The sequence below is a fragment of the Rhinolophus ferrumequinum genome, chromosome 17, assembly GCF_004115265.2.
Source record: "Rhinolophus ferrumequinum isolate MPI-CBG mRhiFer1 chromosome 17, mRhiFer1_v1.p, whole genome shotgun sequence".
In the NCBI taxonomy this organism is placed as follows: domain Eukaryota; kingdom Metazoa; phylum Chordata; class Mammalia; order Chiroptera; family Rhinolophidae; genus Rhinolophus; species Rhinolophus ferrumequinum.
The window spans coordinates 31,341,353-31,367,333 of record NC_046300.1 but is presented as its reverse complement, the minus strand read 5'-3'; the positions used below and the strand labels follow the sequence as shown (position 1 = coordinate 31,367,333).

At 39.7% G+C, this 25,981-nt stretch overlaps 1 protein-coding gene across 2 annotated transcripts in view; it reads left to right on the top strand.

Annotated features, from left to right (window-relative positions):
• The first annotated feature begins 12,304 nt into the window (after positions 1 to 12,304).
• CAPN7 (calpain 7) overlaps positions 12,305 to 25,981 on the top strand; it is a 36,061-nt gene continuing 22,384 nt past the window's right edge. Inside the window, exons 1-6 of one of the 2 annotated variants that reach the window (XM_033131763.1) lie at positions 12,305 to 12,665; positions 15,216 to 15,324; positions 19,234 to 19,391; positions 20,295 to 20,362; positions 22,990 to 23,190; positions 24,911 to 24,997. In XM_033131763.1, coding sequence (XP_032987654.1) covers positions 12,564 to 12,665; positions 15,216 to 15,324; positions 19,234 to 19,391; positions 20,295 to 20,362; positions 22,990 to 23,190; positions 24,911 to 24,997 — 725 coding nt within the window. In that variant the 5' untranslated portion in view covers positions 12,305 to 12,563. The remainder of the gene's footprint in view (positions 12,666 to 15,215; positions 15,325 to 19,233; positions 19,392 to 20,294; positions 20,363 to 22,989; positions 23,191 to 24,910; positions 24,998 to 25,981) is intronic. The other variant, XM_033131762.1, reaches the window with a different exon arrangement.

Here is a 25,981-nt window from a genome sequence, read left to right as displayed (position 1 = left end):
GAGTACCTGTTTGTGGATGTCAGAATGTGACAGGTGTAGTGACAGCAGCTAATAAGAAATTGAACTTTGGGAACCGCCAATGGTTTGAATTTGATTTTTCAGTGGGAAATAACTGTGAGGATGGTCCGTACGACTTCCTTGACTGCTTTAGAGAATAGAAGGAACATGGACTTTGGAATTTGGCCGACCTGGTTTAAATCCCTGTTTCATCACCTAAAAGCCATGCCCACGTTTTGAGCCTGGTCTCACATCTTCTTAGCTCACCAACTTCAGCTGTAAAGTGACGGTGCTTGTCTCGGCTGCACGGATTATGTCTCGGGGTCTGTCCCAAGGCTTCTCTAAGGCAGAGGATGCTTGGAACAACTGTAGGAATCTATGTCATTCCCACGTAGGCACACACCCCTGTAGTAACTGTAACCACAGGAATCCACAGCTCATGACAAATTTTGCTCTTTTCTTTTTCCGGCAGGCAATTCTGAGGAACATTCCAGCTATCTCCTCAAAAGATTCCGGGAGAGAGCACTGAGAAGTGCTTTGCCCCGAGTGATGACCAATTCAAGAAAATCTGCCTTGTATCAGTTTTTCCTCCTTCCGTTCATGTCCTCTGAGAACACTTACTAAAATAAACTACCTGCAGATGAGCCCATGCTCTTTCTCAGGCTAAGACAAAGTATATAACCTTAGGCAATTCATTTCTCTCCTATGGGCCTTCGTTTTCTCAGCTACAATTTGAGTTTATTACAATCTGCAATATCCTCACAAGGATATTGTGAAAATTAAAGGGAATCCTGTAGGAAAAGCATTTTCACAGTGCCTGATCCATAACAGAATTTCACCATTCTGATAGGTGTCGTGGAATCTCATTGTTTAATTTGCATTTTCCTAATGACATACGATGTGGACCATCCTTTCGTATGCTTATTTGCCATTTGTACCTCTTCTTTGGTGAGGTATTTGTTCAGATCTTTTGTCCACTTTTTAATCGGGTTGTTCATTTTCTTATTGTTGAGCTTTAAGACTTCTTTGTATATTTTGGATAACAGTCCTTTATCCAATATGCCTTTTGCAAATATTTCCTCCCAGTCTGTGGCTTGTCTCCTCATTCCCTTGAGATGAACTGGGTTTTACCCCTAGTTATGTTAGTAATAAACTATAAAAACTGTAAATAAACTATAAAAATCTTACATATAATTTTCTGCTTTCATCCAATAAGTACTTTAATACTCCTCTGTGGCAAGTATCTACTAGGCACTGGGGAAATAATGGCAAAAAAGATTGCAGACTTTTCTCCCAAAGAATTTCCTGAGCAGTGGGGGAGACTGAGAGGCAAAGAGGGAATTATGATGTAGTCTGATCAGTTCCATAACCGGAGAAGGTGAGGAGAGCCTCATCCATTTGGAGATGGGGAGTGTTCAAGGAAGGCTTCCTGAAGGAGGTAGCCTAAAGAAAGAGAATCTAGCCAGGTGTGATTGGGAAGCGGTGGTAGAAAGCATTTCAGCAGCAGGGACAGCCTGGGTAAAATCCTGGAGGTAACAGAATGAATGAGTTCACAGGACTGGCTCTGGTTGTAATACAGTGCAAGGGGCAGTGCGGGTTGCAGAGTAAGACAAAGAAGCTGGGGCCAGATCACAGAGGTGCCACACTTACTATGCCACACTAAGGAGGTGGGACTCAGTTTTTCCTCCTAAATGGGGGTCCCTGAAAACTTCTTTTTTTCCCTGAGAAGATAGCCTTGAAACAAAGCTAGACCAAACCAGATCAATGCTTCATAAAGGGAGAAAAAGTCTCTAGTTTTCTAGAAGATTTTATCCACCAAGAATTTAAAAAGCGAGTGTGGCGTTTGAGTGGTATTAATGTGGACTTCATTGCTCCTTCCCACATATCTTTTGGTGACGCACATTGAAGTCACCCACATACGTGGGCAGGCACGAGTGCCAGTTCCTGTATGTGTCTGACCACTGCGTCTACTGCTTCTTAACAACTTTCTTCCTCCCCACACTCCAGGCAAAGAAAGCCAGACCCTCCGTCATTGCTGTCTCCTAGACAAATATCCTGGCTCATAGGCTCCAACCGTGTTGTCATATTATGAAGAAAGCAGTGCTGCTAAGACTAAACCCAGCCAGGATTTCCAAGAATGAACCACTCTGGATAATCTCTAAGGGGGACCTGTGTGCCATGGGCCACCAGAGTGAAGGCTCTTTACATGCAAACATGGTTGTCTTTCCTTTGAATCTACCATGTTTAATCTAGTGTATGACTTGTAGTAAACACTCAGTAAATGTTTGTTAAATAGACTGAATTTAACACACTAACAAACGATGTCAAAGTCAGCATGGGTGTATTGATAATTACATGTTTCACTCTATATAGACTAACAGAAAAACCTCTGTAATTTTAACCTTTTCACCCCTTAGGAATTATTTGCTCAAAGAAATACAACTGTTAAAATACTCTCCTAAATCTTTCCCCTTGCCTTTTTATTCTTTAGATAAACAGGCCAAGATGAAGAGAAAGTAAAAAACATCCCTCTCAGTGAACAGAAAAGGAGAAGCTGGGAAATACAAAGAACTAGGTGGAACTGAGCTTTCCTGAGATCCCCTGATGCCAATATATATACTCTTTTCTTTTCATAAAGTGACTTTGTAGCACGAAGCAAACACAAAATCAATTCTTTGCAACGTGAAATTTGTCATCCTTTCCTGGAATGAAGCCTCTGAAACATTTTATTAGAAACTAATTTACTGGAGGATTTTAGTCACGAAGAAAAGGAAAGATAGAAAAAAACTAAACATGTTGGTCTACTTGAACAGTGACCTGCTTCGTTCACCTGTAAGAATTAATGATAATAAGAATTTTGGGAGACTGGGTTTTCCAAAGATGGCTCCAGCAATATCTCCACTCCACATGCTCTTCTACCTTGTCACTCCCCTGGCAAGAGGTAGCGTCAATGTCCCTCCCCTTTTAACTTACTTATATGGTAAGCAGTAGAATGTGGGGGAAGAAACACTGTGATTTCCAAGGCTAGATCATAAAAGGCCTCGCGGTTTCTGCCTTGCGCTCTGAGCAGTTGCAGCCCTATGCGACCATGTAACAAGTCCACCCTGGGCCATCGTACTGTGAGGAAGCCAAGTCACATGAATAGACCATGTGGAGGCACTCTGGTCAGTGGTCTTGGTCTGCGAGTCCCCCAACCCTGGCACCATACATGTGAGAAAACAAGCTTCAGAGGATTTCAGCTCCAGCTGTCATGCCACCCCCAGTCTTTGAGTCTTCTCAGTTGAGGCCTCAGATATTAGAGAGCATGGACAAGCTGTACCTGCTGTGTCTTTCCAAATTCTTGGCCCACAGAATCCATGAGCATAACAAAATGGTGGTTGTTTTATGCCACTAACTTTGGAGTGCTTTATTATCTAGCATAGTCAATAGAACAACAGCTTACACACGCTTAAGGTTTACCATGTGCTAGCACTACTCTATCTACTTTACATATATTAACTTAGTGAATTCTTACTAGAATCTTATAAGGTAGGGATCATTATTAACTCCACTTTACAATGAAGACATTCATTGAAGATGGGAAATAAGCCATAGCATGATTATTCAGGACGCTCAATATAAAATAAGCCTTAATGTGTCTTTTGAAGCAAAAAGTAATATAAGACTGGGTCTTATTTTCGGGGAAATACAGTAGGGTTTATTTTATATTACGAGCATCCTCAAAAATCATGCTAGGGCTTGTTTTCCAGTTAGGTGTTATTTTCAGGGGAACACGGTACTATAAGACCATGACAAAGAAAAGTAGTGGCAAATAGTTCACTTGTGTGGATATCTGAGAAGTGGGAAATTTACATATCTTCCATAGACCATATTTCCACATTTTTGTCTTTTACAAAATTAACTTCTTAGGATTTTTATGTATACATGCAATACACAAATATACCCTCATTGTACAATGTCTCCGACAGTTACTAAGCACCATTTCAGGTCCTCTTGGCTCCATCAGCCTTTTACGACAGCTGCTGCCACCAGTTCTCTGTGGATTCAGACCCCTTCGTGCTGATGGAACCTACAGGGCCTCTCCTCAAGCCTGTGCTACACACCTCTTACCTACTGGCCTGGCTTCCTGTTGACTCCACCACTGAAACCTGCTCAGCACACCCACTCATGCAACCTAGAAGTTCCAGAAGAATTAACTCCCCATAGGCCAAGGGGAGACTTCTCCACCCCATCGCTCCAAAGCATTCAGCTGAGAGCTTTCATTCCATTTCATTATACCCTAGGCTGAGTCCTAATCTTAGAAGACCCAGGTGGCTTGAATTCACCATGTGGCTTGAACAAGCCCCTGAACTGAGCGGAGAAGTGTTCTCATCTTTCATATGGGTAGTGACATGTTTGGATATTTATCCTTCCATTCAACAATTGAGAGTCACATGTGCCAGACCCTCACCTGACAGATCTGCCAGGTTCCATGAAGCTCCCTTCACAGAAGGGAGATATGTACGAAAGTACTCAAAAAGCAGGAAGGATTTCCACCCAAAGTGTGATCACAAATGTCCATAGCAGTTTTATTCTTAGCCAAAAACTGAAAACAATGTCCGCACACAAGAATGGATAAACAAAGTGTGCTATATCCATGCAATAGAATGATACTCAGCAATAAAAATAGAACTAATTACTGATGCACAATTAACATGGATGTATCTCAAACACATTATTCTGAGCAAAAGAAGTCAGGCACCAAAGAATACAAACTGTGATTCCGTATTTCTAAAACTCTAGGAAAGACTAAATTAACATGTAATGACAGAAAGCAGGTCAGTGCTTGCCTAGAATTGGACAGGCAGGAGAGTCAAGTTGGGAAGGGGCCTGGGATGGGAAACTTTCTGGAATAATGGTGTTTACGTGAGGTGTATAAAGTTGTCAAAACTCCTGGAACTGTACACGTAAAAACATGTATGTTTTATTATTTGTAAATTGTACCTAAACAAGCCGTCTTTTATTTGTAAAAAAAAAAAAAAAAAAATAGGAAGGACTGAGTAAATATTACGTCCTCTTATTCATATTATTATGATAACTCTTTTAAAGTTGCCAGCCAAGCAATGGTCATTTATTATTTCAGTCAACAAATATTTTAAATTCCTTGGGCGAGGCACTGAGGGTTGAAACAAAATGGACAAAACAGTTTACCTTGTAGGAAGCAAAAGACTCGCACCCATACTTCAAACACCATTTGAAATCGCTGAGAAGAGAGGTAAGGCAGGGACTGGGGGAGCCAGAGGGGCAGCGTCTAAGTCAGCATTGGGACTGCTGTACCTGAGGAAGGGATGCTTGGATTGAATCCCAAAGGCAGAATTAGAGCAAAGCAGAGAGGAAGAGAGGGATGTTTCAAGTTCAACTAGAGACAAGAACACTGAGCCCAGTCTCTGTGAGGGTCATGATTCACTGGGTCTGGCTGCAAGGAAATGCTGGTAATGAGACGTTAGAGGGGTGCTTCTCAGACTTTGGCTGAATCAGGATCACTTGTGGGGGGTACTGTTCATAGCAAGATTGCTGGGCTCCACCCCCAGGGTTTCTGATTCAGTAGGTCTGGGTGGGGCCCTGGAATTTGCATTCCGACAGGTTCCCAGGTGGTGCAGGTGCTACTGATGCAGAGAACACACTTTGAGAACCACTGGAAGCCTGGGAAACTCAAGGCCTGTTTCCAGCCAAGATTCTTGACCATGGCTTCGTGGCCTTGAAATTCCAGTGCTCAGAGAGAGAGAGCACATCATGCTAAAGATGTCAAGACAGGGTGAGTTCCTTCCCCGCAGTCCCATCCATGTCTGCTCTGCCGGTCCATGTTCTCAAAGCTTCCCCCTTCCTGCCTTCCTGCCTTCCTGCCTTCCTGCCTTCCTGCCTTCCTAATTGTTTCTTCTACGACCCTTCTGGTTACTTTGCTGTTGATCCTGCAGTGTGTCTGAACACTGCTTTTCTCCACTATCTCACACACTTTGTAAGGAGACAAAGCTACCATGAGTTACCTGGGCATAGGTGATTGGCCCTGAGGTGCTCCCACACCCCCTCCAGACTCCACCCCTGATGCTTCAATCCCTGACTTCTTACAGAAACTGTCAACTTTCAGTGATCTCCTTTCTTTCCCATCGCATGGGAAAATGGAATCATTTTCCTCCCCACAAACACTGCCCTGTGACTTTCCACAAGGGAAGAGCAAAAATAACTGTTGGTCTTTGGTTTCTTGGTATATTGGCTCACTTACTCTGATAAAAGACCAATTTTTTATGTCATTGACAGATTGGGGACATTGGAATTAGAATCAGAGAGTGGAAGATTCTAGGGAAAGAAAGTACAAGATAAGCTTTGTTTTTGAACAGTTATAATAACTTTAGCCCATTTGAAACATTAGGTTCAACTATATAAAACGGCTGTTTTTGAAGGTGAAAATGATCATTTCATATGGTTTAACATAATTATATATCCTAATCGTTTATAAATATTATATATATTTGATTATATACCCTAATTTCATATACTTGCCACCGTGTGCTTATATTGTGGCAAGTTCGCAAACTTAATTGTCAGACATAATCTAATTTTTAGATTTTAATAGATACTAATTAGATATATATACCTTAATTATATAGCTAATATTAAATGTATTTTAACTACATATATTCTATTATACATCTTAATCCCATATTTATCCATATCATATATATCCTAATTATATATATTTATTATATATATCCTAATTACTCATGTTCTAATTTTAAATATTTTACTACATATGTGTGTGTGGATAGACAAACATTAGGATGTATGTAAAATTACGGTATTATTATTAAAAGTTATGTGCACATATTCAGAATCAATTGAATTCAAAGTCTGGCCTGTAAAGAACACCAGGAAGTTCAAATTCATCTTTTATGGGTGCACTGCCAAGGTAGGTGGATTTCTGAGCGCACACCACCACCTTGTGTGTTCTTGTAGAACTACATGTGAGTATCACAGCACGTTGCCGGAGAAGGGACTCGAGTCACTCATCTATTCATAGTAAACATTTCTTTAACACCTACCATAAACCTTGCACTGGGAGAGATTCAGAACACAACGATTTCCAGTCTGAAAACCTCTCTGGAACTGCTCAGGGCACATTAACTCCATCCTCCAGGCAAAGAAAGTCAGTGGGAGAAGCAGGCTGGGTGGAAGAAGTGAGCTGGAGAGTGTGTGGCCCCCATAACCTGGGCAGCCACTGCTCAGCCCTAGACAATTGCTCCAAGAGAGCCACTGAAGCCCAGTATTTTTTCAATTCAAAGAAAAAGGGTGGGGATTACATTTGTATTTAAAGCACGAATTAATACAACTGTCTCCTTCTGAGATTCTGACTAGGTGGTTATGCGACACCAGCTCCCCTCATTTTTGCTTTTTTATTGGGATATAACTCCCCTCCTTTTCATCACCATTATATACCAAACTTTAGTTTGTTTCCTCAAACTCATGAAGATATGGGCACTTAACAGGCACCAGTTGTCCTCTCTATTTCTAGCAGAATCATAGATGATATTCTTACCTATGTGGATAACCCATCCAGTGTTCTCTGAATACATCCTCATTTTGCCTGATGGGAGGAGGTAGTCATGGACCTCTTTGGAGATCTTGAAAATTATGGACCATTTTGCAAGGGAAAATGTACATAACAAAATTCTGCATCTCATATCATGGTGTTCACAATCCTCCTGAAGTTATACGACCCCAGTGTGCAAGTCTTATAGGCATTCATTGTTAATCTTCTTAAAATTGAGTTGAAAGGCTCCTCTTGCCTGGCTGGCAGGTATCTAAGAGCTTTGCCTTTCTTTTCCTGCTGATGTTTTTAATTCTACTCAAACCACTCTAGCTCTCCATGCCTAGGAAAAGCTGTGTATAAACCAACACAACTTCTACTTATTGGATAATAGGAATATCTGCTATAGCAAAACATAATTTCTTTCGAAAAGGGGGAAACAATCGTATTTTTAATTTCTATTTAATAAACCAGCTTCAGATCATCAGAAAACTGTAAGCTTTCTTAATTTGATATCATTACGCATTTAACCTAAGAATTTATAGAATGGAAGCACTTTTAAATTTCAGAAAGGGATTGTGGACACTGTCATGCTGGGTGTCAGGCGGGGTCTCTAGTCTCGCTCCCCACCTGAACACTGCTTTTCTCCACAGGACATGGTGAGGCCAAAAAGAAACACCCACGGAGCCATAGGTAGGGGAGTCATACCACTATATTCTCACTGGCGGCTGGGTTGGAGACACAGGAAGCAGGAGCCACACGATCCGCAACCTGCCGTCCGCTTCTCTCTGCCAACCAACCTCACTTGCTAGCTGCAATCCGCCGTGCTAACTGCAATCCGCGCTTGCTAGCTCAGCCACCATCTTCTTGCTAGCCCCCGTTTGCTGCCAGCATAGCCACGGCAGTTATATTAGTAGCCAATGCCTCACTGGTTACAGCTGACGGCCAACTAGCCACAGCTGATGGCCATCCAATCAGTTGATAGCCATTTACTACCTGAGCCAGCACCTTTCCACGTGAGGCCGAGAGCCTGGAAACTGCACTCCTGGCTCTGTCCCCACAGACACTATTTTAGATGTCAGCCAGGTGGAAGCTGTAACTACCAAAACAATGAAAATCCTGTCATCTAGTCCCAAGAATGTTTATTTACCCCCTTTACTAGAAACAATGTATTCTTTCTTTGTTCTGGATACTACATACAGGTGGTTGGCATAGTTAACTACATAGCGTAATAAAAGCGCATTTTAATCATGAGATAGAAGTTATTAGGAAATAGAAACCATTTAAGTAATTTGAATAGGACAATGAAACATGAAGAAATGCTAACTCTTTAAAGGTACTTAAATTACTAAAAGGAATTTTTTGAAGGGTTCTCAGTCCTACAGAAGTAGCAATTGGAGAAAGCAGCTACTACTTCTAGGGATGAGAAAAAGTGAATTAGGAAGGAACTGAGAAACTTAGGTAAGGGAGACAGGCCCTGGAAGGCTGAGTGAGGATTATTTCAGGTCTCTTTGCAGAGGGTGTGATTGCCACAGGCATATTCATCCTTTCACAGCAATTTATTGGAAGAAGAGGCCTACTCCTGGGTGGCAGAGAAATGTTGTGGGGACAGAGCCAGGAGTGCAGTTTTCAGGCTCTCGACCTCACGTGGAAAGGTGCTCACTCTAGTAGTAAATGGCCATCACCTGTGATTGGATGGCTATCAGCTGTGGCTAGTTGGCCATCAGCTGTAACCAGTGAGCCATTGGCCAATAATATAACTGCTGTGACTTCGCTGGCAGAAAATGGGGGCTAGCAAGAAGATGGTGGCTGAGCCAGCAAGTGGCAGAGTGAGGGTTGCGGATCGTGTGGCTCCTGTTTCCTGTTTCTCCAACCCAGCCGCCAGCAAGACTATAGTGGTATGACTCCCCTATCTATGGCTCCGTGGGTGTTCCTTTTTGGCCTCACCATGTCCTGCGTTCCTATGTGGGGAGCAGGACCAGAGACCCTTCAGGCCGCCCCGCATGACAAATGGCGTGGCGAGCAGGGTCCCCTGCACAACAAATGTGCTGCAGAATGTGGATGGAAACTGGTCCATGTAAGCAACTTGTCACAAACCATTACAACATCAGCTTGAGCTTGTCATCTATATCAGGTTCAAGTATGGATGAGACTCCTCGGGTGCGATTCATTGGGTGCAGCTTCTTTAATATTACACCTCTTGAGTGGAGAGCTGTTCACTACAGAGACAAGTAATCTGCTTCCTCCATCTCCATTGCCACCACCATACATCCAACCTACTATGGGGTAAGATATAGGAGGATCACTATAGAAAATCCTATTCAAAAGGGGCTGGGGAAGGGAGGCACACAGCAATAGTCCGTACTTATTCTGAAATCCAGCTGGGTGTAAGCTTTCAGTTCCTTACCAGGACTCAGTCCTACTCTCAGGGAGTTGTTCTTTGTGAATTCCAAATTCTGAAACACATCTGGCTCCATGGATACAACAAAGAATTGAGGACCTTTCTTACTTATAGACTGTAAGAAAAGGACCCAACAAATACTCTCATTGCCTGTTAATAAAGGGGTTCTTCAGATGACGCTCTTGTTGCTTTTGTTTCCTCAGAATGATCAGTCTCCAGAAAGTGGAATCCCAAGCATCTCAGAGGCAAGACTGTGCCAGGACATACCTTCCGCCTTTGCATTGACACATCATCTCCTGAAACAATCAGAAAAGAGCAAAGTCAAGTGTTGCAATATATATGTGGGGACAAAGCCAGGAGCACAGTTTCCAGGCTCTTGCCCTCACGTGGAAAGGTGCTCACTCGGGTAGTAAATGACCATCAACTGTGATTGGATGGCCATCAGCTGTGGCTAGTTGGCCATCAGCTGTAACCAGTGAACCACTGGCCACTAATATAACAGCCGTGGCTACGCTAGCAGCGTATGGTGGCTGGCAAGTGGAGTGTGGATTGTGGATTGCAGTTAGCATGTGAGGTTGGTTGGTTGGCAGATAAGTGGACGGCAGGTTGTGGATCGTGTGGCTCCTGCTTCCTGTGTCTCCAACCCAGCTTCCAGCGAGACTATAGTGGTATGATTCCCCTATCCATGGCTCCGTGGGTGTTTCTTTTTGGCCTCACCATGTCCTGCGTTCTTATGTGTGGAGCGGGACCAGAGACCCGCATGACACCCTGCATGACAATATAACTTTGTCAAACATCTCATGTATGCCAGGCAGTGTGCTAAATTATTTTGTTCAATCTTCCAAAAACCTTATGAGGTAGGTACTATCCTCATTTATCTTGGTCCATTTAGCCCCATTTAGATGAGAAAATTGAGGTATAGAGATGTTAGGGAATATGCTCAAGGCTTGCAAACCTAGAAAATTGTAACAAAAATTGTGACATGACTTTATCAGGTTTCTTGTCTTTGCTATTATGGTACAAATGAAAAATTCTGAATTTTCTACATTGTTCAGTGAAAACTAAAAGCGTAACTTTGATGGATTGATAGAGTACCAATTTTCTGGTCATAATATTGTAGTATAGATTTGTAAGATGTTACTATTGGGAGAAACTAGGCAAAGGGTATATGGGATCTCTCTGCATTGTTTTTTATAATAGCATATTAATTCACAATTATATGAAAATAAAAAGTTTAATTTAAAAAAAAAACACTAAAACTGCCCTGTAAAGATGGTCTCTCCTGACTTCTTTAATACCTTTTGAGTGATGATGCGATACTTTGGGCAATGCATGAGATATCTGAAGGGTGATTTAATAATGATGATTTATTTCATTAGCACCTCATTTATGTAGGCTTTTGTGGGGACAGAGTCCCAGAGAACAGTTTCCAGGCTCTCGGCCTCACGTGGAAAGGTGCTGGCTTGGGTAGTAGATGGCCATCAGCTGTGACTGGTTGGCCATCAGCTGTAACCAGTTAGCCAATTAGCCACTGATATAATTGCCATGGCTGCACTGGTTGATTGGTTGGCAGAAAAGTGTATAGCGGATTGCGCATCCTGTGGCTACTACTTCCTGTGTGTGTCTCACCCAGCTGCCAGCAAGACTGAGGTGCAGGAAGACCCCTTGCTGGGATACTGGCAGATGTTTGCTCCCTGTGTCTCCAACCAAGCCGCCAGCAAGAATACAGTGGTGTGACTCCCCTATCTATGGCTCTGTTGGTGTTCCTTTTTGGCCTACCCATATCCTGCATTCTTGTGCGGAAGCGGGACCAGTGATCCTGCATGACACCCCACGTGACACTTTCCATCTTTTGTTTTCCTTTTATCTTATTTTTATGCATAGATTGGAATTATTGAGTAATGACTAAATAATTTATAGAATGATAAAATAGAAAAATATTTTAACACATAGGAATATACCCCAAAGTTTGCTTAGAGGCTAAAAGGTAGCTTCAATCTATAAAAGGATCTGATGAAGCCATATGGTAATTGCTAAATAGAATGAACTTTATTTTACATAGATAGATAGACAGACAAACAGACAGACGGACAGAGAACCCGTCCTCTCGTGTGTCCAGCAACAGACTCCAGCTGCCTTAACACCTCCAACCAAACAGCGGTGATACCCACTGCTCTTCTTTCAATCGCCCAATCCCGGGGCGCCTTGGCGATCACGTGCACGCCGACACTCAGCAGGCCTGGCCCTGGCCACTTCCACGTACTCCGGTGGGTTGGTCCTTCGCAGCCCCAGCCCAGGGAAACTCCCGTGGGCCGGGCTGCGCCTGCGCAGTACGGCCAATGGGCGGGGCGGGGGGGATGCGAGAGGTCGCTAAGTGGGGCGGCCCCGCAGGCTGGGATCTGGGGCTGCGCCGAGGGGGGCGCGGCATCGCGGCCGGCCAGAGTCGGGAAGGCCCGCTTTCCTTCCTCAACCGCCGAAAGTAAACTTTGCAGCTCCTTCTGTGGTGCTCCAGCGTCCCCGCCCCGATCCCGGGGCGCCGCGGTCCGCGAAGAGTCTTTCTGTGACAGGGCATCGCTCCCACCCCCGGTGCGAGGCCTCGGCGCCATGGACTCGACCGCGCTGGAGCGGGACGCCGTGCAGTTCGCCCGGCTGGCAGTGCAGCGCGATCATGAAGGTCGCTACTGTGAGGCCGTGTTTTATTACAAGGTAAGCCTGGGAGCACGGCTTCGATCGTTGAGGCCAAGGGGTAGGGTCCAGGTGCCCAGGCTACCAGGCCCACTTGGCTTTGCTTTTTAACCTCTTCCTGCTCCTCCTGCTCTCCTTTTCGGGGGAGAAGTGACCTGGCTGGTCCCACGCCCATCCGGGCTTCTGTCGCTAGGAGGAGGTTTGGTCTTAGCTTTGGAGCGACCACTTCTCTGGTTGCAGTCTTGACTGGCAAGTGCCCACCGTGGAGCTGCTTATGGCGGCAGTAGTTAGGTAGGGTAGTTAGTAACTAGGTAATTCTGTCACTTGGTTCTGATTTATGGCTACTGGGAAGTGGTCTCTAATATACACTAAGATAATGTATGTTCGTGGAAGAAAATAAATAAAAAGTAAACTGAAAAAAGAAAACGTCTCTTATCCTCTCATTTGATGTATAGCTATTTCTTGGTTTGTTTTTCTACGCGTGTGTGTACACATCTTTCTTAAAATAAACTTGGATCCTACAGTTTATACTATTTTTAAGCTGTTTTAATTTGAACTTTTTTCAAGTCATTAAATTTACTTCTATAATCTTAATAGATGCATAGCATTGCATTATGTGGATGTACTATAATTTATTTACAAACTGTATTGAGAATTTAGGTTCATTCTAGTTTTTTTAGTATCATAAGTAATGGTGCAATTACTATCCTTATAACTAATGCTTTACACATTTCTTTGATATTTCTTTTGGATAAATTACTCGGGGCAGAATTATTAAATCAGAATATGAGCTTCCTCAGTCCATTCTCTGCTCTCCAGTCCTGAGGATTTGCATGCAAATACATCCCTCCAGCTCTAGCTATGCCCTCTCCCTCCTTGTGGAGGTAGTTGTATCTTTATTATATTATCATTATTTCTTTTAGAAAGAATGTCGGAGTTTGAAAATACAGTAGTAGTACTTTTTTTCCATGAACGTATATACCATCAGTAATGTGTGGATTGCTTTTCTCAGATTGTTTTATTGCCTTTATTTTATAATCCATATTTAGAGACTTCTGATTTGTTTCAGAATCATTTCTTTTGGACTTTTCTTGGGACAATTTTATGAAGGTGGTATTTCTGTAAAAGTAAAGTTCTGGTTTTTTTAGTTCTATGAAATAACTGATAAATATTCATAGATTAAAATAGTGCCATATAAAATAGCTTTTTCTAAAGCAAAAGAAATACTATGCATGTACCTCTTGTTTTGTTATAGGATTACGTGCATGTTATTATGAAGATTTTTTATCCTTGAGAAAGTCAGAAGTGGTTGTGTTTCTGGAACTATTTATATAAACTTTATGAAATATTGTTTACTGTCTTAATGCTGTTTTATAAGGGATTCCCTGTTAGTCACTTTAAAATGTAAATGCAATGAATAAAATAAAATTGATGTCAGCAATTTTAAATATTAGCTTTATTTCTTTCAAGCAAGATAATTATTTGAAAATCTATACGTGCAAGATAATTTAAGGGATAAAATATGTATTTATACACATACATATTACAACAGTTCATTGAAGTTAAGTGTAGCTATAATACATTTAGATAATAGTGGTACCTAAAATAACAATATTTAATGTTTACATGTAAAGTTATATTTTCCTCCCCTTAAATATCTGAGTTACAGAATCTGAGAAAATTATATCTTTTCTACCTCCACAGTCTTTAGACAGAATTTCCATTTGTACCGAAACTGACTCTTCTTACTGATTTTGTTAGGCTGAATGAAACAACTCCTGCACCAATAACTGGATTCAAAAAGCGATGCTCAGTAGATGGCTTCTTTGGATCCAGACAATTAGGCATGAGGCTCCATGAAGTGCACACGCTTAGGTTACTGCAGAGAAGGTGTTACTTGGAGAAATCTCTCTCTGGTCCTCCTTGGTGGTGGGGTATTGGTAACATTCCTGAAATGGTGATGGGAGAATGGAGGCGCTTCCTCACTAGCCACATCATAACAGCTGTGGAAGTTATGGAATGAATAACTGGAAGATGAATCCATGTTTTCTTAATTAAAATGAGTTGCTTTCATACAACTGAAATCTACTTTAAAATATGTCACCCTTTGACGGTATTTTCTGTGGAAGAAAAGATTTTCTTTCCACTATGAGATATTTAACTTTTATAATTTCTTATCTTTTCTTGACATTTAATTTTATTTTATTGGTTATTTTTTGTTCTAACGTTTTTAATGCTCAGTTCACCTTTTTAAGGTATATAATTTTCAGTCTGATCTATTGTATACAGAAAAAGGAAAACAGAAAACATAAACCACAGCTCTTCTAAGAAAATGTTTATAATAATTAATCCCTCCTGTTTTACTATGTAAATTTTCAACAGTATGAGAAAATTCAGAGCATTGAGCACTGAAGAAAAGGTACTAGGGGATTATATAACTCATCACTTTATGAAAAAGTTACTAACATCTTAAAAGACATTCTTGTTTTTTCATTCGTAGAAACCAATAGGTGAGTTAGAAATTGGTGAAGAAAATTCAAATTGTAATTCCTTTGAATGCTTTATTTTTAGGAAGCTGCACAAGCCTTAATTTATGCTGAGATGGCAGGATCAAGCCTAGAACACATTCAAGAAAAAATAAATGAGTATCTGGAAAGAGTTCAGGCTTTACATTCAGCAGGTTAGTAAAGGACTACTAAACTTGTCACTGCATTTTTTTTCTTCTCTCCCATCACATCTTTTCCCTCTATATTTCTCTTTCCTTCTTGTCTTTGAATCTTGATCCTCACTCTTGCTGCTCATTCCTCTTTTGGTAGCCACATCTTTAAACATCATAATATGGAAATAAGTGATCTGTGAAGAAGAACCGTAGAGATATTACAGTCCAGTCTTGTAATTTCCCAGAGGTACAGAGATGGTGAATTATTTACATTCAGACAGTGTATCATTGGCAGAGTCAGGATTAGGACCCTATTAAAATCTGCTTTTTAAATATCTGTCACATGCCTCCTGATACTAAGATTAAATGACTACTCGTCAGTGTTTAAAGACTTCAGCAGTAGGTTCACAGTCTGTTCTATGTCAGAATCATCGACCTCAAGGTCTTAGCTAAACTCTTTTTTTAAACCAATGGATCTTGGAAAAGAGACATGTAAGCAGAAACCTGGAACACCTTGTATTTATTTTTGTAAACAGCATGGCAAATGCTGTGAAACAGGTACACAGGGCTTAATGATCACAATTTTGTTAGAGGTGAGTAGTTTCTATCAAAATCTGCTATTCACATGGATAGAAAAGAAAATGATCACCTATTGACATTTTGTTTTAGAAATGCATTCATCTCAGTAAGGCCTCCTTTTTAACCCTTTTTTTTCTGTGGGAGTATAGTAAAGCCACAGGCAGCTTAGAGGAATCTTTCCTCATTCAGCATTGCCTGATAGACTGTGTGATACATTCACCACTCATTCTGAATAGATACAAGCCCATAGTTAGGATAAAGTAGATTTGATCATTGAATTTCTTGTTGTGATGATCCCCTAAAGATGAGTTGATTTAAAGACAGGGCCCAGAAATTGTATATAATAAAAGGTGGACTGCCTGTCCACAGGACCTCACTTGATACAAAGTTACACTGATTCATGTATTCAAAATACAATGGAATTCAAAGGTACTTCATTTTCCCAACCAAGTAATGAGGTTCTTAAATATATAATTGTGATATTTATAAATGTGATACTGAGGCACAGAATGAGATAGCCCTAATCTCTTGAAAGAATAAAAATTTGCCAGTGAAACAGAAGTAAAAGTTCAAGAAGGAATTTTAAAGCATAATATACCTTAATTGTTTTGCCAGCTTTTTGACCAATGTTGTTCAAGAAATTGAGTGTAATCTGTAGAGAAGTAAATGGTTTCCTTAATTAATTATTATTTTAAGCAGAAGAGACATTTATCAAATTAAAATCTTATTCAGAAACCCAATTTTTAAAGCAGATAAAACCTGCTAACAATCAAGAGACTTTTGGGAGATGAGTTGGCTTTTGGCTGGGAAGAGTAACACAGTTTGAAATTCACCAGTGTAAAATAAAGAGCTCAAGACTTGGAATTAAAAGACCTGAGTCTCTACCCTTCTACTTGTAGCTATGAAATCTTAGGCTAGATCAGTCATTCTCAACTGGGAGCTGTTTTGCCCCTCAGGAGACATTTGAAAATGTCTCGAGAGATTTTGGGTTTTTACAATAGGGAGAGGCGAGGAGTATACTTCTGTCATCTAGTTGGGTAGAGGCCAGGGATCTTGTTAAAAATCCTGCAATGTACAGGACAGTCCACAGCAAAGAATTACCTTGTTGAAAATGTCAGTGGTGCCAAGGTTGAGAAACGCTGAGCTAGATATTTTAACATTTTTGAGTTTTGGTTTCTTCATTTTATAAATGGGATTAGTACATATTTCAAAGAGGTGTTACCTAGGGTTAAAGTTTTTAAAAGATCACCATATATCTTTAAGAGACAAACAAAATGTAAAACTTTTAAAACAGTAACAGTTTTATTGAGTTATAATTAACATACTGTAAAATGCACCTTTTTATAGTGTACAATTCAGGGGATTTTAGTATATTCCCAGAGTTGTGCAGCCATCACCACTATCTAATTTTACAACATTTTTTGTCACCCCCAAAGGAAACTTCTTATCCATTAGCAGTCATTACCTATTCCTCCCACTCCCTAGCTCCTAGCAACTGCTAATCTATTTTGTGTCTCCTGTTCTAGACATTTCATGTAAATGGAATCATCCATTATGTGGTCTATTGTGTCTGGCTTCTTTCATTTAGCATAATGTTTTCAAGGTATATCCATGTTGTAGCATATATGAGTGTTTCGTTCCTTTTTATGGCTGAATAATGTGCCATCGTATCAATATACCATACTTTGTTTATCTGTCCATCAGTTGATGGACATTAGCTTGTTTCCACCTTTTGGCTATAATGAATAATGAATGCTGTTACATTTTTGTGTGTCAGTTTTTGTATGAACATGTTTTCAGTTCTCTTGGATATATATATATACCCAGGAGTGGAATGGCTGGGTCATAATGGTAGCTTTATGTCTTAAGTTTTTGAGGAACTGCTAAACTAGTTTGCAAAGTGACCACATCATTTTATAATTCAACCAACAATGTATGAAGGTTCCATTTCCTTCGCATCCTTATTAGTACTTGTTATTTCAGCCATTCTAGTGGGTATAAAGTGGCATTTCATTGTGGGTTTGGTATGCATCTCCCTGATAGCTAATGATGTTGAGCATCTTTTCATGTACCAGTTGTCCATTTGAATATCTTCTTTGGAAAAATAGCTATACAGATCCTTTGCTTATTGTATATCATGGTTCTCCAGAGAAACAGAATAAGCTATGTAAAGAGATTTATTATGAGGAATTGGCCTATGCGATTATGGAGGCTAAGAAGTCCCACTATCTGCCATCCGTAGGCTGGAGACCCAGGAAAGCCAGTGATGTAGTTGAGTTCAAGTCCAAAGGCCTGAAAACCAGTGGGGAGCTAATGGTGTAAATCCTGGTTCAAGGGCAGGAAAAGCAGACAGGAAGAGGGCAAATTCTTACTTCCTTTGCCTATTCTATTCAGGTCCTCAATGGATTAGATGATGCCCTCCCACTTTAGGGAAGGCAGTCTGCTTTTCCAACCAATTCAAATGCTAATTTCATTCAGAAACACCTTCACAGATATATCTAGAAATCAAGTTTAGCCAATTATCTGGGCGTCCAGTGATCCAGTTAAGTTATCACAAGTTGATGCTAGAATTGATCATCACACATTATTTAATTGGAGCTGTCTTTTTATTGTTGAGTTGTAAGCGATCTTTAGATACCAGGGGTGCCAAAAGAATGTATACACATCTTAAGAGATGTTATCTATGCTCAGGCAGTAGTTCACCGTCATCAGAAGTGTCTGGACGCTGATGGTAACCACTTTGAGCACCTCTTGTAACTGCAGAAGTCAAACGTGACTTGTATTCATCTTTTGTTATCAGCTTTTGCTGTATTGAGTATTACAATTAATACAATTTTTTCCTTTCTTAAAATGTGTATACTGTTTCCTTTCACCCTCTGTCTTCTGGATACAAGTCCCTTGTAGATGTATATCTTTATATTAAATACAAACAGAAACACTTCAAAGAGCAGAAAAAATAGGAAACAGCAGGAAATTTATCATCATGGCCTAGTATTACAATTATTGTCCGTACCAGAAAAAAAAATGAATTACCTTAAAACATAATTGAGTTTCTTTAGCTTTAGCATTTTTCAAGTTTTTATTTTGGTTTGGTTTGGTTTGGGTGGGGAGGGAATGTGAGGAGGAGGACTTCTGGGTTTTATTTTTTAAATGAAGTGCTGGTAGGGAGACAAATTCAGGGGGAAAGTTTTAAAGGATTTTTTTTTTTTTTTTTTTTACCTTGCTAAGCTTTTTAAATGAAGGATTATGGAGTTGGTAAAGAATGTCTTAAATATATTAAAATGATATGTTGTTTCCTGGATATATATATGTAGGTAATATTTCTTCTACATGGCTTTATTCCTATCCTAGTTCAGTCAAAGAGTGCTGGTCCTTTGAAATCAAAACATCAATTGGACTTGGAGCGTGCCCATTTCCTTGTTACACAAGCTTTTGATGAAGATGAAAAAGGGAATGTTGAAGATGCTATAGAATTGTATACAGAAGCTGTAGATCTCTGTCTGAAAACCGTATGTATAGCTACAAGTTAAATTTGGTGGAATTATGCTAAGAAATTTCTCCCCTTACTAGTGAATTTTACTTAACAATTTCTGTTGTATCATTATAAAAGTAACTAAGTTACTCATTCAAAGATACTAAAGAGTAGAAAATTAATAATGGATTTTAACATATTCTTAAAAATTTTATAGTATTAAAATTGAGTCATGAGGCAATTGTTTTTTAAATTACAGGTATTTTTTTTAACCTTTTTACATACAACTAAAATTAATTCATTTCAGAAAGAATCCACCATCACAAATCTATGAATTTAGAATAAACTCCTTCCCCTCCCCCTTTTTTTCGATTTCATACACTAAAAAATAAGGTAGTGGTTTGGGAAAGCTTTATTAATTTGCGGTGTAAAATCTATATGCTCAGTGGCTTTTACCGCTCTGAGAAGTAAGCCCTGCTTGGGACTGTTAGCTTTACGGGGCATCTAGTGCATAAGAGCAGAATATTTGACAGGAGGATGAGATGAAGTGGGAGAGAATGGTCTCGGACTGTCCAGTGCACTGGCTTTTTGTCCAGGTTATTTTGTTCGGGAAACTAGCCTGATTTTGGTGGGTACCTGAAACTGGAGGTAAGTCCTGGTCTTCTGAGGTTCCTGCTGCTCAGCTTTCCATGCCTCCATGGTCGTACAGTTGTGTTCCAGTTACCACCTGTCTACATGAAGTAGTCTTAAAGCTTATCTCAGTGACAAGTTTTTAACTATTTTAAATGATACCTTTAAGGATGACAATAAAATGTCTTTTTTTTCTCTCATAATTTCAAAAAGTGTAATGTGCGTTGTAAATTTTTTGTTTAGAAATAGCATAGGTCAAGCAAATTAAAAAAACAATTATGCTTCAGAATGTCTGTCTCTTTCTCTTAAGTCTTCTGAAACTGCTGATAAAACTCTGCAAAATAAACTGAAACAGTTGGCTCGACAGGCACTAGACAGGTGAGTTTTGGTCACTCAACTTCTTACCATGGATGCAGTGTATTGTGTCACTTAAATGTGACAGATTTATCTAAATGTGTGGTAGCGCTCGTAGACAAACCTCCACCTTTTACCTGAGATTTAGAACAAGTCTATCCTCTTCCTCTGAATGAATTTACTCTTCTCTAGTTCCTTGCTTTAAATTCAAGAAATAAATCAAGAAATGTTTCGTTTAGCTTTTTCTATGTGCGACACAGAAATGAATATGATATTTGAAATGGAAGACTTACTTTTTGTTGTATAATATCAGACTTCTAAAGAGGAGAACTTCCAGAGAACCTTCTAGAGCTAATAATAAAAATAGAGAAATTGAGAATGAGCCAGCTTACAGCCATACACGTACCCTGATAAAGATGAACTGGAACTTTAAGCAAACATAATAGGTCAGGAGGGTCTATGGAAGGAGCCAGGGCTTATGGAAGTTCTCATGCTCTACATAATCACAAGAACTCTATAGGAAGAACGCTGTTTATAATAAAGCTCTATGGTTTTAACATCCCCCTCCAATATAAATTTTTCCCTTATATAAATACCCCTCCATTTTGTATTACAGGCCAGAGTGTGCACGCAGCTTGCCATGTCTGCATGCCTTGGGTTGCAGCCCTTTTTCCCAGATAAATCCTTTTGGTGATTAAACATCTAGTCAATGTTATTTTTCAGTCGATGACCCCAGATTATACAGTGTGTGTATCTCTGCTCGTCAGCTTTTCTGTAAGTCCTGCCCTAACCATTCTATTTAAAATTGAATCTCCTCCAATACTTTCATCATGCTTACTTTATTCTAATATTCTTTTCCATAACTCTTACTATTTTCTAAGACACATGAAATTTACCAGTTTATCATATTTGTTATTAATGTCTGTGTCCCTTCCAACCCTCATCCTCTCAGTGTAAGTGAGTCACAGATTCTCTGTGAGTACAGAGAATTTTCTCTGTTTTGTTAAGTGCTGTAACTAAGCACATAGCAAAATGCTCAGTAGGACACACAGTATGTGCTCAGTAGGTGTACTGAAAGAATGAATATAATTGCATAACAGAATTATACCTCCTGAAGAGTGTTATAGACAAAGGAAAAGGGTGGAAATTGCACTTACAACGTGAATCTGTAACATTACCTCCTTTTGAGCCTCTGACTAGGGAGCCATACCACCCCAACCCTTCTTTTTTTATTAAGCTATGTATGAGTCATCCCTCTTTTTCATCACCATTATCTAACCTTTAGTTTGTTTCTCTAAATTCATGAAGATCTGGACACTTGACACATAGTTACCGTCTTTCATCAAGTCAGAATCGTAGGTGACTTTTATTACCTGTGCTGATAACCCTTCCAGTATTCTCTGGGTGCATTCTAAGTGCAAGGGGGTGGGTCAGTCATGGGCTCTTTTGAGGATCTGTTCAAAATGAAGAAAAATGTACATTAAAATTTTTTTGCACATAATTCCAAAGCGTTCACAAGACTCCTAAATCTCATATATGGACCTCAGGTTAAGAACTTCTGTTTTTCAGTTTGTTAGTCTTTGACAGAGCAAAGTCAAAATTTCTTTGAATATCGTGCAGGGCCTTCTGTAATCTAACCCCTGCCACTGGCCTCGTCTCCTACCACCTCTCATTTGCACCACTCACAGGGTCTGTATTCATTCTTTTGAAATTACTCTAACTCACTATGATGCGTCATACTTCTGCACATTTGAATATGCTATTCTCTCTATTTAGAATGTTTCCTCACTCCCCAGGTGGATTTCTCTGCAGCTCAAACATCAGTTCAGAAAAAATTAGTTCACCCTATCTTCCCAGTTAATTAAGTTAATATCTTCTGCTATGCATTCATCCCATGTAAAACTTCCATTCTAGCATCTTTCTTTCCCCACAAAACTATGAGCGCCTTAAGAGTAGGGATTGTGTTTTATACATTCTTGTATCCCCCTTACCTTGCATAGCATCTGGCATGCAGTAAGTGTTCAATTAATGTCATAGAATATTGTTTGCAGCCGGCCCGGTGGCTCAGGTGGTTGGAGCGCCGTGCTCCTAACACCGAGGTCGCTGGTTCGATTCCCACATGGACCAGAGCGCTGCACCCTCTACAGCTAAGATTGTGAACAACGGCTTTCCCTGGAGCTGGGCTGCTGTGGACAGCCAGAAGTTGGCATGAGCTGCCATGGGCTGCTGTGAGCTACCGCGGGCTGCTGTGTGCTATCGTGTGCTGCCATGAGCAGCTGGCAGCCAGTGAGAGCAGCCGTGAGCTGCTGTGAGTGGCCGACTGACGACCAGCAACCAACTGCTTCAGCTGGGTTGAGCGCAAGGCTCATAATACCAGCATGGGCCAGGGAGCTGTGTCCTACACAACTAGACTGAGAAACAACGGCTTGAACTGGAGTTGGGGGGGAGGCGAAAGAAGAGGAGGGGAAAAAAATATTGTTTGCAAAAATACCTTTGGGAGTAGCTTACGTGGTGAACAGTTGACTGGTATGTAAGAATTTTATATACTAATTTTATATTAGGAATGCTTGACTGGTTCTTGAAGTAAATTTTGTTTTCTGGAAATCTTAAATGTGAAAAGAAAAATAGAACAGTTTTTCTTTTTATTATAGAGCAGAAGCATTGAGTGAGCCTTTAACAAAGCCATTATGTAAAATCAAGTCAACGAATATTAAACCAAAGCCACCTCCAACGAGAGCATATTTTCCACTAGGAACTAATCCCTTCCTTGAAAGACCTCAGCCATTTATAAGTCCACAGTCGTGTGATGCACAAGGACCGAGATATACAGCAGAAGAAATAGAAGTTCTCAGGTAAATCAGTTATAATTTATTGTAATGAACAATTTTGTTAACATAATCATGCAGGTAATTTTATTCTCAATTAGGTTTGCTGAGTCCTGTTCACATCTTTATTATCATGTGTAATTATAGATTATATTTCCATATAGTCACAACTTGAAATACTTAAGATTTGTGCTAATATATTCTGTATCAGCATTTGTATTAGACATTTGTTTTCTGAAAATCCTGGCGTTCTTCAAAATTTAGCACTAAAGTTTAGGGAGCAAAATAGAGGTCATACATGACCAATCAGTCATGTATGCAACTTTGTAACCAGAGCCCTAATGGGAAAAAAATTGCAGTCTAGGCCAGGGGTCAGCAAGGGGAAGCCTTAAGCTATGAATGGGTTTTACACTTTTTTTAAGGACTGTAAAAGAGAAAACAAAAAGCAGAATATGTGATAGAGACCTCCTTGCAAAGCCAGTACTATATCCTTTCTGGGCCTTTATAGAAAACATTTGCCAACCCCTGTTCTAGGAAGCCAGTTCAGTGTCTGGTAGAGCCTCAGGGATGTTAAAAATGCAAAACAACAGTGATGTGGAAATCTTCGGTTACATCCTGAGCCAGTATGGCTGTGCTTCAGTTGGTCTCTGGAAGTGATCCAGTCTGCTTAGAGCTCATGTAGTTGCTCATTTTTAATTTCCTAAAATTGAGCTGAAAGTGCTCCTTCCTATGTAGCATCCACCTGAGGGCATTTTTCTTTCTTTTCCTGCTGTAGATTTTAATTCTACTCCTACTAGTCTGGTTCTCTTTGCCTAGGAAAATTACATATGAACTAACACAACACAGAGCCGGATAAAAAAGGTGGTTTTGGAGTTGAAAGACAATAAATTAGTAACAGTCCAACACTTGGGCTATTCTGCATCCAAAAGCTTTCTTCTGCACACATTTGAAGTTCCATACTACAGCAAAATAACTCTATTTCTGCCTAATAAACTGCCGGCATCCACACAAGTGAAAAGCTCTCATCTTCTCAAAATGAGTATATACGTAGTCATTGTATCCATCACTTACTGTATTAACTGGTCCTCAAATTCAGTCACAGTCTCCCTAAATATTGTTACCTAGAAATTAAGTTGTGAAGTTACCCTGCAACTACTTCTAAATAAAATGAAGGAAAGAAACAGAAGAAGGAAATAGTTAATATATACAAATAAATATGTACCCAAAATGAAGAAAATACACAAGTTTACTACAAACCACGTTTCTTTAATTTGTCAAGAGGCCATAGCTGTTATCTGCAACACTTCCTTCCACTGCCCTTTCCATAGTTTCATACCCAGAAAATATAAAGAACATTATTTTCCAGAATTATTTTTTAAATCCCAAAATAACTAAGCCATTGCTTTCTCCCTTTGGACTTAGGATAGAATTCACTTTGCGTCTTGGTGTCAAGGACTCTTTCAATATCTCTATTGTAGGCCTATCATGAGATTTTTGTTTTGTTGTGAAGGATGTCAGTCTTAAGAGAGTAACTCTTATGAATTGAATTGAATCAGTTATTTTCTGGTATTAAACTATTTTGTGAAAATTTTGTCCAAATAAAGTTATCAACAAGAAGAGATTTGTTAGTTTAATTTTATTGTAAGTACTATACCTTGTCATTTAAATTTTAAGGAATTTAAATCAAGTTTGGTAATTAAGGTAGATTTGAACATTGACTTCAGATTTCTTTTTGTGTGTTTTACAGGACAACATCAAAAATAAACGGTATAGAATATGTTCCTTTCATGAATATCGACCTAAGGGAACGTTTTGCCTATCCGATGCCTTTCTGGTAAATAAGCGTTGTTGCAATTTTCACTTCCAAAATCATTTAAATTTTTTAGTGCTTTTTCCATACTCCAAAGTCCAGTTAAACTCATAGCCTTGAAAGTAAAATTTGTAATTAAAAAAAAAATTGATTGGAAGAGAAGTGTGGCTCTGAAGAGGCAGTGGAGCAACACAGTAAGAGTGCCTGTTACCATTTGCCTGGGAGGGGCGCATGTTCCTTTTGCATAACATTATACTCAGTGTCTAGCACAACACCCGGCACAAAGTAAGTACTCAGTAAATATTTGGTGAAAAGAACTGAATGAAAAAGTGGAACAGAATGACAATATTGTTGTTTACTAAGAAGCTACAATTCAAGAGAGGGTTAATTATGAAAGTGTTAGCATAGCCTTCCCGTACAGTGGCAGCTTATGTCAAGAGCCTTAAAAATATTCTTTGGTTCAAGAGTCCCAGCTTCTAGTCTTCCTAAGGAAATCAAAATTCAGTCAAAGATGTAATATATATAATAGCATTCATCAAAGCATCTGTTATCGCCAAAAATTATTGAAACAATGAGTTCTTGAAAAATGTAGGAAAATAAATGCTTGCAATCTAGTAAAAAAGAAGAAAATTATACATATAACATCCAATTTTTAATGTATTTATAGATAATAGGAAAAATGATGTAAAGATATACGCCAGAATGTTTAGAGTCATTATTTATAGGTAGCAAAATTGGGTGAGGGTGGTTTAACTTCTTAAAACATTTTTCAAAATTTCTGCGATGAACATGTTATATTATCAGAAAACATCAGAGAGTTGAATGCTTATTATATACAGGATATATGAAAGGCTCTATAAAAAACAACAGAGCTCCTTTCTCATTTCTGATATTTTGCTGTTCTTGGGTGGGCAGAAGTTAGACATCTCAAAGCCAGTATGTTGTCAACCTGATTTCTTCACTGAGACAGCTGCATGGTGCTAGTTACTGATTGGGATCTAATACATT